The sequence below is a fragment of the Pieris brassicae genome, chromosome Z, assembly GCF_905147105.1.
Source record: "Pieris brassicae chromosome Z, ilPieBrab1.1, whole genome shotgun sequence".
In the NCBI taxonomy this organism is placed as follows: domain Eukaryota; kingdom Metazoa; phylum Arthropoda; class Insecta; order Lepidoptera; family Pieridae; genus Pieris; species Pieris brassicae.
Genome location: NC_059680.1, coordinates 12,417,120 through 12,433,082, shown reverse-complemented (window position 1 = coordinate 12,433,082; position 15,963 = coordinate 12,417,120). Strand labels below are relative to the sequence as shown.

At 32.4% G+C, this 15,963-nt stretch overlaps 1 protein-coding gene across 1 annotated transcript in view; it reads right to left on the bottom strand.

Moving 5' to 3' along the window:
- The window catches only part of LOC123718856 (dynein axonemal heavy chain 6), a 53,522-nt gene that overhangs the window by 21,901 nt on the left and 15,658 nt on the right, over positions 1-15,963 (bottom strand). The window contains exons 21-40 of the mRNA XM_045675790.1: positions 15,665-15,918; positions 15,286-15,404; positions 14,856-15,029; positions 14,368-14,527; positions 13,328-13,473; positions 12,975-13,126; positions 12,274-12,466; positions 11,449-11,588; positions 10,956-11,141; positions 9,707-9,862; positions 8,397-8,624; positions 7,471-7,691; positions 6,612-6,823; positions 6,125-6,237; positions 5,415-5,557; positions 4,553-4,745; positions 3,190-3,413; positions 2,495-2,750; positions 2,161-2,351; positions 269-441 (exon numbers count right to left, since the gene is read on the bottom strand). Of these exons, the coding sequence (XP_045531746.1) occupies positions 269-441; positions 2,161-2,351; positions 2,495-2,750; positions 3,190-3,413; positions 4,553-4,745; positions 5,415-5,557; positions 6,125-6,237; positions 6,612-6,823; positions 7,471-7,691; positions 8,397-8,624; positions 9,707-9,862; positions 10,956-11,141; positions 11,449-11,588; positions 12,274-12,466; positions 12,975-13,126; positions 13,328-13,473; positions 14,368-14,527; positions 14,856-15,029; positions 15,286-15,404; positions 15,665-15,918 (3,634 nt within the window). The remainder of the gene's footprint in view (positions 1-268; positions 442-2,160; positions 2,352-2,494; positions 2,751-3,189; positions 3,414-4,552; positions 4,746-5,414; positions 5,558-6,124; positions 6,238-6,611; positions 6,824-7,470; positions 7,692-8,396; positions 8,625-9,706; positions 9,863-10,955; positions 11,142-11,448; positions 11,589-12,273; positions 12,467-12,974; positions 13,127-13,327; positions 13,474-14,367; positions 14,528-14,855; positions 15,030-15,285; positions 15,405-15,664; positions 15,919-15,963) is intronic.

Sequence of the window (15,963 nt, the reverse complement as noted above, 5' to 3'; positions counted from 1 at the left end):
GTGGAAGGCATTATTTAATCCAATCGTAGTTTAGTTATTTTCATTGAGTCAATAGTCAGGACTTAATTGGCGATCAGTCATTGCATAAATAATTAAAATAGGTATAGGCTACTATGATTAGAATTCGGTATCTGGGAACTTTCCACAGAATCTATATTGAATTACTTTTTCTTTGATGATAGCCCGATCCTTAAGAACTACTTAGTCGTTCGATACTTGATAAACAAAATAAAAATCAAATGCCGCTAAAATATTATACAATACACACCAGAATTAAGCATGTTATTGATGTCCTCCAAAAACTCTTCTTTTGTAATCTGCGTGTCTGTAAATAGGAAGACAGTGTCTTCACACCCAACCCCAGCTCGCATATACATCTTACGAAGGTCGTCGTGGAATTCCGGTGTGTCATAATTACGTTTCAGTTCCATCCCCATGCACCTGTTATATTAATAATTCTTTAAGCTTTTCTAGGGGAGTGAACTAGTAAGCTTAATTTTGAAGGCGTTATCTAATTTTGTATTTTTTTTAAACACCTTCATGAACTTCTAGGAAGCGTCAGCTAAACTTTTCAATTATAATATGGGTAGTTATTAAATTTCGCTTTGAAGCTCATATTAATTTCAACTATACTGCATGTATAGTTGAAATTAATTTCAAAACGAAATAAGATGACGATGGCACGCAATAAATGAGGGTGCAAAAAGTTAGAGGAGGCCTTTTCCCGGACATGGGCCTCATCTTAAAGTAGTTAAAATTGTATTTATATGTATGTAAATAAGATGTGGATGAAGAAAGGCTTATTATTATTATTATACTGCATGTACGTAGAACAAGAGACACCTGATATACAGTAAACATAAAATAACCCACATCTATGGAAAATTTTCTTAGTCATACGATCTTAAGTGACCTTGTAGGATATCACTTCTACCACAGGTTAATAGTATGTGACATTAATGCATTCATTATTTAAACATCGTCTTCTTTGTTTTTACCGATTTTAGAAAATGATTAACAATACATTTCTTGGTTAAAATACGTTTCCTTCTATTTTAAAAACTAGTACTTTCCTTACAGTGATTACTTATTATCGATAAAATCTTATTAATTTAAAAATATTATTTTGAATGCTCGATAGCTTTATATTGAGATACTGAGCGCGATGCTTTGTAGGTTTCTTCTCTAATTATAGACTATCAAACATCAAAACCTTTTTTTAATTACAAGCAGTACACACAATTTACCAAATATATTCTGCAGGTTATCAATTAATTCGTGTCGATGATTAAATGTAAGGCAGCACTAACTTTCACGTTATATGTTACGAGAGATTTTTTGACGGATTTGTGAGTATAGCTAAAACAATATTACAACTACAATGACCAATGAAGTTTGAAAAATGAAATAAAAATAATATAGTTTATATAATGATTTTTAAAACTGTTTCGCAATGTAACGAAAGTCTTTAAGCTTAAACAATCTAAAATCTGTATTAGAACAATAATAACTAGAGGTAGATACCTCTAGTTATTATTATTTATTATATATTTCGATGACATTTTATATTACATCAAACCCTATAAATGTATTCGTAATTTTGAAGAAAAGTAACAGACAAAATAAAAAAAGTTTAGTTTAATATGTCGTGATTGTATTTACATTAAGCCATCAGCCAATAAAACGTACTAAACAAAACTTTGATTTGTACCTTTGTTAGTAGTAACTTTGATTACATATTTTAAGTAGCGATAAATGTACCTTTTTTTGCTTTGGCTTTCTAGAGCTGATTTGAGATCTTAACATTAAGATAGAATTTAGGTAAAGTAATAGTAAGAAAATTGTCATTAGTCCATTTGATGAAAATATATGAAAAACGTATAGTCTACAACTTGAAATTGATAAATATATATAGGAGGAAAAAATCTCTTAGTTGGAGTTACTTCGGTATATTGGAGCTTTTGAACTTTTGTTAGAACGGCTTCTCTAATTTATCAAGCCATAAATGCAAGCGCTCAATTATTTTCTGTTTAGTTACATCAAATTAACTGATCAGCTCACTTTTTTGGGTAATGTATAATGTTAAAGGCATGTAGGTCTTTTGAAAGTAGATCTACCATACATATTTAGTACGTCAACCAAAACCAAAATATTGCTCACTTGCACTCATTAACGTGGGCTGCTAGGGTTGCTACGGATCTTCTACCAGACCCACCAGGGCCGACCATCAAACTATGACCTCTCTCAGCTCGTAGCACTCTTGCTACGCGAGCTACGTGCTCTACGGCGTCTCTGAATAGTACCAAATTCATTTCTGCCCGAGCAGTAGAATTATATTCATCCAAGTATTCCTGATAATAACATATTCTAATAAAACATTGTATTAATTGTTGTTTTCCATTTTTTTTCTATAAAACATTCGGAGTAATTTTTATGTTCATTATATTATGACAATTTAAATAAATAATTATCATTAGAAATTCAATAATTTTACCTTTAAAACTACCATTAGCTTCTGTATATCAGGGATTTCTTGATAAGTTCTATTTTCTTTTGGAACAGAAGAATTAAGAAAGTCTCCAAAGAGAAGAACAGGTGGTGATTCAATAATTGGTTCTTCAGGTATTTCGAGAATCGGTTGCTGGAAATTTTTATTACACACATTGCACATAAGGTGGTAGAAATAACTTTTATCTTCAATGTTGATGAGACGATCGTGGAACACGCGCAAGCACTCATGGTAGAATAGCCTGAAAATACCTTTATGTTATAAGGCAGATACTTTCTAGAAAGTACCTACACCAAGCAAATAATATGGCAGATAAATTTAGCTAGCTTTATTATATATTATACATTTTTGTGCTGCATGAAACATGTAACATGAAAGTAGGGTTTGAATATAACATTTAAGGTTTCTTTTATCACAGTACAACGCCAACAAGATCGTGGGTAACATCTGAATGTATATTTATAGATTACTTTTTTATAATTACGAGTAAAAGTCAAGAAAATATAACATATAAACTTTCTAAAGAATATGCGAATCTAGCTTTAGGTATTAATTTTCTACACGTTGTTATCTAACAATGGGCATATCTAGTAATGCAAATAGATTGTAGGTTTGTCTAGTGGATACACAGACCTACAATCCATTGATAATTAGTACCATTGAAAGCTCAATTTTGGTACCTTAGCATCGCCTGCGGTAATCTCATATAGGCCGCATTTGCCTGCAAAACACCCTGCATGCATTTTGAAAGGTCTCGTAAATTGAACACGTAGTGGGATTTCGCTGGTGTGGGCAACAATTCAGCGCATATTTTAAGGTAAACATCAACTGCCGCATTTACAATTGGCTCCCCCAGAACCGACACCTCGGTAACAAAGTCTTCCATATGGCCATTGAGAATCGCCTGAAATTTGGTTTTCGTTAGGCGTTTTCATTGAGATGGAGTCAGCCAAAAAAATTGGTAAAGCACCAATTGAAAGTTATATCGCTGTCTTAACGATTTTAGGTCCCGTAAACAGTTATGCATTATTAATTAATCGACGTTATGATGTAAAATCAATTTGATGGAACTTGATTCGACATACAGAGCGATCAATCACAACTGCTTCACGATATGTCAGTAACAAATACCTCAATCGGCCAAATCGAATTCACAATCGGCCGTCAAAGTCTTGCCTACTGATGTAACAATTGAATGCATGTTTCAATATTATAGCTAGTCTAGTCAATCCAAACTTAACGTATCACAATAGCGAAGCTGACAGGCACTTGGTTTATGTAGTGCATTTGGCATAATATTAGGAACGAAACTGCATCAGGAAATAGAGGCGAATCCGAAGAGGGTTCCCATCCCGACTTAGTTGTGTAACTCTACCTGTTGTACTAAAGTATTATTGTATATTCTTATTTAAAATATTTTAAAAATAAGTGCCAAATTAAAAATTAAAAACATACGCTGTATTCATAACAAGAGAAAAGACAACACAGCCTCATCATAAGAACTTACAGCGGGATAAACCGTTGTCCTTCAGAATATAATCGTATTATATAAACTAGCAGTCTATTGTGTATTGTAGTCAGAAAGCGTCACCACACATTGACGTGATTTGAATGACATTAATTAACACGGCATCCTCGTAACGCTTCTACCACGTTCTCAATAGTAATCTATCATCACGGATATTAATTGAATATAGACACTTTGAATGGATATATTGTTGAAGAGCAGCACATCGTTATATATTTATAAATTAATAGATAACGGGGCTAGAAGGAGTGTGTGTAAAGTGTGGAACTTCCCTTTCAGTTCCTTAGTTAGTTCATTATTAAAATAAATATTTGAAATTAGTCATATTATGTTATAATAATACATAATTTAAAAAAAAACCTGTTTGTTTGCTCTATTAAGTTTCGAACTAACAATTTACAGACGCTCACTTAATGTGTCGGCTAATTATTATTTGTTCAATTCGTTTGAAAATTATTATAATTTCTTTGAAGGTTCATTAACTATTACAGAATAAAAAAACCAATGATTCTCACTTTAAAAATTGTCTTCATGGCTTCTGAGTTTGGTGCTGAAATATAGAACATTGCGAAGTGTCGAACAAATCTCGCAGTAAGAGGATTCCGCCCGCCGCCAGGTGGTGCGCATGCACATGACAACACCACGTCGAGGATATCCTTCCAATACAATTTGTCTCGGTCGTAAACGCCACCAAAGTCCAAATATTGTCTAAATAATTAAATCAGGTTTTTTTTATTCTCCCCTACAACTTTCATTGCGTTAAGTAAATAAATATTCTTATACAGCTTTAAGGTAGAATCCCTAACTAAGATAGTGATTGCCAAAACATTAATGGAGATACGAAAACACAGGCAGTGCGTAATAACTTTGGAAGGTTAACCTAAACGTAGCTCGTTAGATATCGTCAAGGCTGGGCCATCATTTTTGCATCTGATTCCGCATTGTCGCCCTTGTTACCGCCTTTTACGGTGAGCTAGATACGGCAATTTGTGTAAGGGTGAGATTACTATATCGAAGCGTGGAGACAGGCGCACCACGTCGGAGTAGATGTATTAAATCTATGTTTAAATTAGCTTTTACCATTCAGACGTTATTGAACACTCATTCGCTGTACTATCTATAAATGCATTGAAAATAAATGAAGACAGTACGTTTTTAAAAGTTCCAAGTTTTTTTTCAACACTAAGGATTACCTTTTTTCGTAAGAGACTCGACTTGGTGTAAGATTTTTTACATCTTGTAGGAATTTTTATTTGATTTTTTATATATTAAATTATACTTAGACTAGTATTTAGAGTTATAATTAGCAAATCTAAGAGCTGCTGTCATTGTTGCATTACCCATCTAATTATCATCTTAATAGATAATCCCAAATACCTTAGTAATTCAATCGTCGGTTGGGCTCCATATACATCAAGACGGGGCATGTTAACATCATCAATAAAGATGATCACTTTTTTGCCAAGAGGAGCACCGATGGCTTTACGTGGTCGCTTTTCCAGTCGAAGTTCAATCACTTCCTAGTTGAAAGAAAACAATTTTTTAACCGGATTAAAGCTATTTGTATTATTATTAAATTATAATTATTTTACATAATTTTAAATCTAAATTTTTCCGACGTTTCGCGTGCGTAAAGTTACGTGAAAGTTAGCAAGTGATTAAAATTATGATAAAATAATTATAATTTAATAATAATACAAATAGCTTTAATCCGGTTAAAAAATTGTTTTCTTTTAATGTGTAAAAGCTATGTTAACAAAAGACAATACCACTTCCTAGTTATAAATCGAGTTCTTATTTATTTGTATAAATCTTTACTTTAACAAAACAAATTCTAGAGTGATACTTTTTACACAAATTTAACTCGCCATAATAAATTATGGATTAAAATCCATGGGTGCATTGTTGAGCTTTGACGAGTAAGATTAATAAAGATGTATTGTATACAATGTACAATTATATGCGTTTCTGCTATAATTTCTGCGATCAGTCCTTATGAATTTTCGTAGGCCTAAACTAGATCAGTCATTGGGGAATTTTACTAATTTGTAAAACAAGTCTAAAAGTCATGTCATTGGGATTCAAACCTGTGTCCGTGCGCTGCTAGTTTGCGCTGAGAAGTTTAAAATAACTGGTATATAGGTACCAGAGGTAGACATTTTGTTTAATATCTCAGCAGCGATCACAGTTTTTCCCACACCTAAAAAATGTTATTGTGAAACAGAAAATAACACGCAAATAATTGACGTCATTCTGCCTTTGATGCCATAAGATTGGCACAAAGAGTAACTACGCACCTCAGTGACGCAGTGACTCAGTTTGTTTGGTAAGATTTTTTATTTTTAACCTAAGAGATCGTTTAATTTAACTTTTTCCCAATATGACTTAGGGAGCTCGAGAATAATGTAATATTAACATCGCTCTACTTTTACTATTGGGCTAAATCGTATAACCATCGAGGTTAAATTCTAAACCATGAAATAAAATTGATATACATTTTGCGTAAAGAAGACATTCAAAAGCTTTTAAGTCTTAGAATGCGTTTGTGTGTGCCGTGGAAAAGTTAATACTCACCAGTGTTTCCAGTAAACATAACCGGTTTCCCGGCACTAAGCAGTTTTTCAAATAAGTACCCGTAGCGCACCGTGTCTATAGTTGGTACTAGCGTTTCAAAGAAGGGCCTATTACAGTCGTAGAGAAATTCTGGAATTATTTCTGCCCATACTTTTAATTTGCGATGCTTTGTATCCATATACATATCGAAAAAGTTAAAACCTTGTGGAAAACTGCGAAAAGAAAAGTGTAGATTTGATATCAACTTGTAGGAAATATTGAATAAAAATGTTTTATTTTAGCCATCGCTTTTTATAAAGATGTACTCATGTGTTGCTTTGTTACCTACTATATCAATCTATTAGATTATATCAAACAGAACATATTATGTTACAATAATTGGTATTATTTGTCAATTATTATATAATAATTGGTTTAATAATAAAGGAAAATAATTTATCAATCCAAACCAAAAGGTTAAAAGCCAAATAAAAGTAGTAAAACTACCTAAATAAAGACATAGGTATAAAACAAAATGAACCTAAAACAAGTCAAATAAGGCAAACAACATTTGATGTGCTGTAGGTATGTCTATCGATTTTCAATACTCAGCTATTAATAAAGCATGAAAAGGTTGCAAAGGCAAAACTAATAGATAATAAAATTTAAATTTAAAATTTATAATAAATTTTGCACAAAAATTTATTATAAATTATATTTATTATATAATTAGTAATCAATACTTGTGGCTTTTTACACTTTTTATAAAAAGCATTCTTTTTTTCCGACTTAAGCAAATGATCGAGCGAACTTAGTCTCAAAACTTCATAAAAACTAGTTTACAATAAATAAATTGAAGGGAATATATATAGACATTTACTATTCAGCTTCTTCAAAAGCCTCAAACTGCCTCTTGATCACTTCCTCGAAAGCCTTTCTATTCATTTCCAAGATGTTCCCTCCAATACACCACACGTAGCAGAATATGAAGCAATATGCAATATAAGTCTTTACGGCTGCCTTGTCCGGAAATCGTTCGCCAGGTTCAGACAGTAAAGCCCCCATTAGGTAGCAGAGGGCTGATATTTTGCTAATATCCACCTGTCATATACACAAATCACATGGTTTTTATAAAAACATATTACAATACAGTGGCCTCAGGTCGTATCAATTTATTTATTAATTCTTTATTAGCGGAGAAGGAGCATTGATGTTTGAGTTTATCGGTATGTGAGTGAATATGTGAATACAGTATATACAAAATACATAGAGAAACTTCAGTTCCACAGCCGAGAACACACGACCTCAAGCTGAGTAGACGCTTTCTCAAACCAACCACGATTTTTATAACATATTACAATAGGCGAACCTTTTAAAGTATATATTTTAATATCGCAAAGGTGCAATAACTCATTAACGCTATTAATATTTTTCACATGTATGAGCTAATTACAAACAGCTCTTAAACAATCTTTGTTGCACAAAAAGCGGAGTTTAAAAGAATATGAATATAACTTTTAATAAATAATGGCAAAATTGATTTTGTACGATTATTTATTTTTTATTTTTGTGGAAAATTTACAGGAATCACAGTATACATCGATAACACTGGTTCGATCACAATGTCCGTTTACAATGTTTAATATACTTTTAATGATAAATTTTCTTAATATACAAATTAATGGGCAATTAGCCTTAGTGACACTCCTACGGTTTTTTAAATTTAATTCTTACCAGCAAATCTAGTGTAAACATTTGAAATAATGAAAGTGCTACCTAAGTCATTACATTAAATTCATAAGTGACCTGCTTAATTCCAACACTGCATTTAGTATTGACATGTGTGACGCCAACTTCCAGCATCTTATAGAGCTCGTATATAAATTCAGAGTTTTCTTGAGTGAAGAGGTTCTTCTCGATTCCCTGATCCAGCCAGGATCTGACGTATGGTAAGTACCCAAGCTCTCCAGGGTCAATGTATACCATACCACATCGGGAAACTGTGGCTGGTGAGGCCTGTGCTAAGTCAGCCACCTATTTAAAAATTACATATTTTTATATTATACCATTTTTTAATCTTTTGTCTAGCATCTCTATATACCTGAACAAAATTTTGGTGTTATTATTTGATACTTTTACATATTGAACGTTTAGTTAATGTATGCAACGAGTGCATTTAATTTTCCAATATGTACAGTTCCCGCAATTTATGACCAATATTAGTCTAGAACTTTCAATTACGCCTTTGACAAGTCAAACGTGTATATTCAACTCATATTGAATGTTGGCAAAACCCTATGTTGATTTAACATATACTTATTTGTTAACAACACGTGTACATCGTCATTTCATCGTACGTCATTTAGGCGCAGTCGAAATCACACTTTACCATATGTATTATCAGCATTGTTTTTGTTTACTAAGTACAAAATACAGTACCTATAGCCAGTAGAGCAGAAAGAAATTGCAATATATAATATGATTACCTCATACAAAATTCTACGCCTACACACTGAGTGTTCTATATTTCAAATAACTCAGTATTTAAAAATTAATTATAATTTTACAGATTAATAACATTTGTTTGTTTGTTTTTTTAGCAGTAATAATTATAATAAGTAACTAAGTAACACTAATTAAATCCGTCGTTCAGTTTGTGACGTAATATTATGTGCTGTATGAAATTATTGTTTCGCCTTAAATCGAATTCACGTTGACACGTTGATATCCTTAGGGTACTATACAATTTCATTAAAACTAGAGTATAAAAGGAAAAAATAAACAAAAACAAGCCAGGTTTATCTTAAATTAAATACTCACAACATTTTAGAAAGCTTTCGTTATTATAAAAATACTTTTTGTAAAAAATTTATTTAAATGAACTGAAAACAAGATACAAATACTGATATTAATATACCCATGAGGGTTTGTGTAAGAGTATTGTTTTTGTATTCCTTTTAAGTAACTAATCTCTTCCTATCCTCTTATCACATACTGGAAACACTAATTTATAACACCTGTATGTGTGAAACCTAAAACTTTATGTTGAAGAGCGGAATTCGCGCCAATAAGGCAATCAACGTTATTTCCTGGATCCACCCTTGTATTGGTCTCACCTCAAAAACCATATGTACATATGGCGTGAGTTTAATTCTTTCGGAGTTTGAGAGACAGAGCATTTTGTTATCATCGAGAACTGTGTTCATATTTTCAATCCATACCGCATCTACAGGTCCATCACAGATGAGCCATTGGTGGTCAGTGTCTTCGCACTAATAAAATTAATAATATTAAATAATAAAAATCACTTAATCTGACGCAAAAACAATTACCGTAGGTAGGTAGGTACATTTTGTACTTACATTCTAAGGGTTGTAAACATAGGTAAAATAGGCACAATAATCATTGAGATAAGTTAATTATTTTGGTTCACCATATACATAGTATAATTCTATGAGCGCTAGCGTTTAAACTAGGCCTAGCCTGTATCTAAGCGCTAGTCCCTTACAGTTCATTAATAAACTGGTTAAGTAGTTTGTCAATAGATTTTTATTTAGGTTTTTTGTTTATTAAACTAAATGAAGTTGTTGCAATTGGTTAGACCGTAGTAAATGAGAACTTCGACAAAGATTTTTAAGTTATGTGGATGAGAGAATCGAATTTAGTATCGTTAATTATGTAATAATAGAAACTTTGAACAATCTGGGGGACTGAGGTTAGAAACTTTAAATTTTTTTATAATTAACTTTTTTATATTAACAAACAAGTTTTCTATTTCATTATATATCAAGGGAATAAATATTCAGGAATGTATTTAGCTTATTGTATAACATTGGAATTTGTACGTCGCATTCTGAATAAAGATCGACTGTAGGTTACCTGAATGCTCTAAATTTAATAACTTTGAGTAAGGTACGTAGAGGTCTTTCTACTTTTATAAGGTGCTACTTTTGGTTGAGGCGAAGGTCCAACTATGTTGGTTGTTGGTTTGATGTAGCTGACTCACAATCGAGAGACCGCCTTTACGCTCTGTGCGCCTGGTACTTGGTTTCGAATTTCAATCAATGTTTTTAAAATTATTTATTTATTTTTAAAGACAGTCTAACTTTCGCGGTCCGGGGGGAAAGCTTCATAAGATATCAATTGTATTATCGATTAATATTGTATTATAATAATTTCATGCTTAAGCCGAGGAATTAATTAATGTTTAATGGCTGAATTCTGTTTTGATAAGCAAAACCGTAGTAGACATTAAACAAAATGTTTCGATATTTTTATCGCCTTAGATAATAGGAAAATGTCTGCAAAACGTTTGGTTTTGCTGGAAATTCAATAAAGATTAAGACGTAAGAGTTGTTTTTTTACCTGGACAGCGGTACGTAGAGACAGTGGTAAGATCCCATCATGCCACTCTAAGGTCTGCAAATTCACTTCCCCGTAGAGCTCACCAATACTCAAACTCTTAGGGTTCATTATGTATTTATGCACGAGCTGATATGTCGGATTCACTTCACCACGCTCAAATAACCTTGTATATGTATCTGCTAACACCTGAATCAAATATAAACATTCAACAAAATAAATATTCTTTAAAACAAAAAGATTCCATCGGAATGGCGTTGGAATACGTCTACTAATAAAAAACTTAGTTGCTTTCAAAAGCATCATATATTTTTTACATCTAAGCGACTTTTTGACACATTACCTACAAGGACAACCAAGTTCTGACTCGCTTCCCAATTAAAGTTATTTTTGACGTATTATTACAACTTTCTTAAAAATGTATTTAAAAAATATTCCTTACTATAACTAGCTAATTATCGAATGTAAATAATATTCGAAGATATTGTGTACTCACATGTAATACGGTTGTCTTCCCACCTCCAGTCGGCCCCACTAACATGACACCCCAACGCACTATCATTGTTTCGTGCAATTGTATCACCTTCCGTATTTGACAAATCTCTACTTGCAGCTTGCGTTCCAAAAATATGATCTCTGAAAATGTAACTCTACTTGTATAAGGTTACAGAATTTGAAAAAAATTATAACAAAATGCACTAAATAACAGATTGCAGAATGATGTCGATATTTGTTATATATTGTTCAAACAACATTTTTCCAATTTTATCCAAACGTGTTTATTGATAAAAATATTCTCAATTCTGGACGATGTGGTGGTTCAATCTATTCTTGCCCCTTTGGCAAGAATAGATTGACATGATATTTTACCAAATAGTTAGCGTAAAATGTATATATTATGGCCAGAAATTATTTAATTACAGATTTCCACAAATATACTTTCTTTAACGAATTTGTTTTGTTTTTGGAAAGTAAATAAATTTCTAGGATATAATTCTTATTGAAAACTTCACATCTATATCAAACATTACGAAATAAGATAACTTATAGCATTGGGTTATATTCATTTGTATGTTGTCTCTGGATCTAAAATAGCCACTAAACAGACTATTTGCACGCGGTTTGATTAAATTCATGGTCAACGGATTTGCCTTCGGGATAAATTTTGCAATTCCCTAATATTACATTCCGAAATTGGATGCACGTCACTCGCGTATATTAAAGAATCGTATATTCCAACGAGATGGAGAAAATGTGGAGGTTATTTTCGTAGTCTGCCTGGACCACTGATGATTTTAAATATATCAATACAACTACTCACTTATAACTTCCTCCATGATGCCGTAGTCCCGTACTGGTAAACTGACTCCAGGGAACAAATCAGACAATATACCGGCGAACAGGATAGCATCCGCAGCGAGAAACTTTGGCAAGTTGCTGTCGTTGAGGGCGCATAGAAGCGTCATTTCTTCATGTTGGTCGGGACTGGCGCGCTTTAACGCTCCGGCCATTACCTAATCCAAGTAATAGTTTAAAAGGATCCGGATTGGATAACATGGCGTTTAATGGCATTAATGAACAATATATTATATTCCATCCAATCACCCAAATGTTGCACACTGACATAAGATGGATTAATTTATATATAATATTATACCTATAACCTAAAGATTTTAGAAAAATCTAATTTTCAACGAACCTTGCCATAGAGTATGTATCTCAGCTACTTATTAATATTAATAGCAACGTAATGAGTACAGTTCTAGTTGAATCCTTCCAATTATAAGTTTTGAATAGCGTGCACCTTTGACTCTAGTTTTACTCGTTAGTATATATAGAGTATATAAACAATCACACACGATATATAAGTATTTGTAAGAAAGAAAACCTTAGAAGAAAATGAAAGATACGTTAATCCATTTTATAAAAATGGGAACGAAGTATTCAAATGTACGACTTAAAAAAATATCAAATAAAAAACTTTGATTTATATGTTCATATAAAAGATGTTTTAAAACGTACAAGTACACTTTTCACAGCTCTCATTCCGAAATCGTAATGATCCTGCTTCGAAAGCTGTTCACTTGACAATTTATACATTTGTACCATTTTCTTTGCTAAACCCTTCGAAGACTCGAAGCCTTCGGAGTAAAGGATGACTTCAGCGATCAGTGCTGAAATATTTATCTTAATTGAAACATATCACAGACTGAAGAATGCGCATTAATATTAACGAAGCGGAGCTAAGACGAATTCTTACAAACATTGTAAGAATAACAATAAAAGTTTCAGCCTTTACATTTAATATTAGGATTTCCCTAGCAACATAAATTTATATAACAAATTTAACATGGTAATAATCATAAATAACTCACCATAATCAGGAACCATCATAGAAATCGGTCGAAACAAAGCCTTTAAATTGTCTGGCAGTTCAGTTCTGCCTGCATATCCCGGGTTCATTGTAATAAATGCAGCGCACGTCCGTACTAATTTAATTTCTCGACCCTCAAACATAAACCTGTTGAATTTTATCGAAGTGAAACTTCTTTAACGGCGAAAAAGTTTACCTTCACATTTTTGGGTTAAAATGTGTTTGGGTTTCTTTCCGTCACTTGCCATCTTTTTCTTGTCCCTACCACGGTTGATTCGAAGCCATTAATTACAATAATATACAATAACGATAACTGTGATAGTAATAATTCTATTACAATTAATGAAATTCTGTAATAATCTTAGTAGTAATAAGGTAAAATGAAATAATCGTATTATTTGTATTTATGTCTGTCATGATAATAAAAGACGAAATCTTGCAAATTATCTACTGAACAATATTATTAAATAATGGCCAGTGCTTGTATAAAAGAGATGAGGCCCGTTGACCGTTTTGTAATACAACTAAGTTAAAATACGCAAGTTTTATTCAAAAGTTTGGTAGTTGTTAAACACAATTGTTATTGTTTTCAAAAACACACTTGCAACAATCAAATTACGCAATAAAGCGTCCAACTGTAGTAATTAAAATGACAAATGTGACCTTATTGTGCAGTGTTTCAAGTACACTTTTAAGCTGGATTTCAATCGACTGCATCAATAGAAAGCTATTTAGATCAGAATTTTAGGCTAATAAATTAGGAACAACCTAATATTTAGTTTTTATACTCTTTACTTATTTTATTTTACTTCATAAATATTTAAATCCCAAAACAACTTGTACTTTCGATACGTTGCTGAAGTTCCTAATTTTGAATAAAAACATTTATCGATAATGCGTCGATGTAATCATTAGCGAATTCCGAGCAATACCCGTCCGATAGATTTAATTATATCTCGTTAATACAGACAGACGCAGCCGGAGACTTCATTTTGTAATATACAAGAGTTAGTTGATTAATTGACATGAATTTATAATTACCTAGATTGCTTAGCGACTTTGGCGTTTCTTATAGTAATGAGTTGTTGTGCAATGACAGACAGTACTTCAATATCTATTCTGTTGAACTCGTCGAAACAGCACCAAGCCCCTGATGTTGCCAGTCCCGAGAAGAACCTCCCCATCATCTTGTAGTCCAATCCTTAAATTAATTTATTCATTTTTTCAATAATACTCATTATGTAATAGAAAACATTGGTATACCCTTTCAAACTGGCCTCGAATGATCGCTAATTTATACGTAATCTGATACCTGAAAAAATACCTATTAAAGAATTTGAAATATTTTATTGAAAAATAAAAAAAAATAGTAGAACTAGTAGAAATAAAAAGTGAAATGTTATATAAAATTTCATAAGTTTTGCAGTAAAAATAAAGTACAAACACAAAACTCTCGGACCATACATAAAACGAGGGTAGGTCGAGAGCCTATGTGATTTTTATAATAGCATCATAAAATTATAACTTACCCTCAGAGCAATTAAATACAACACATTGTATTGCCAATGCTTTGGCCAAGTCCTTTGTAGTTTCAGTCTTGCCTGTTCCAGCTGGTCCTGCAGGAGCCCCCCCTAAGTCCAGCTGGAGGGCTCCCATTAGGCACAGATAGCACCGATCTGTCAATGGGGTTATCACCAAAACGCCTGAAAGTTAAATTATAAGAATTAAATAATTACATATATATATCCATGGAATATGTCTATATATATAAATTAAAAAATCAATTATATCAGACCATCAATACTTAATTATGCAAAAAATAAATATATTTAAATATGTATAATTTTTATTGTTCGATTTCCTGGGGGGACAGAAAAAACAGTTTATGTTTCTTTTGACCGTATCATGAACTACTTTTTAAAACTATGTACAAAAGAAAAAAAATGAGTAGAAAATCACCTCCAGCCCCCAAGTACTCATGGCCATATATATACATGGCACTAGACATTCGTGCTACGCAATTGTCTATATCTTCTTCCCAATAGTAACGAATCATTTTCAGCCATTCAAAGTCGTTGCTAAAATAAAAGTTTTTTTATAAAATCTTGTTCTATATTTTTGTAGTTTAGTTTTTATTTATTAACGACAAAGTAACAATTATTATGCATACAAAACATATGACATGAAAAAACAGACAGAGTTCAAACCGCTACCTCCGGATGTTAGAAGAACTATAGAGAAAATTCATACAAAAACGTCGAGATTGCAAATTTTCAACAGTCTCTCGTCTCTGTCGTCGATTATTTTAACCAACTTATGTCTCGGGAACTATACTAACGGTCTTTGCACATGTTTCTCCACCATGTGAGTTATAGTATCTCTCGCGTGTACATCAACAGTAATTAATGCACACAGAACTTTCCTGAATAATGATGTCAAATTTTGACGTGTCAATGCAGCTAAGTCGTTAAGATCAGCAATACATTTCGTTTCGTAGTTCATGAGAGCTGTGTCAATACGTAGAGGTATTTCAAGGTCAAATATTTCATGAATACCACGAGCCCACGTAGTCTGTGACACGGTTAGGACCACCTGAAAATAGAAAATGGTTATTATTTAAGTATGGAGTCCATAGAT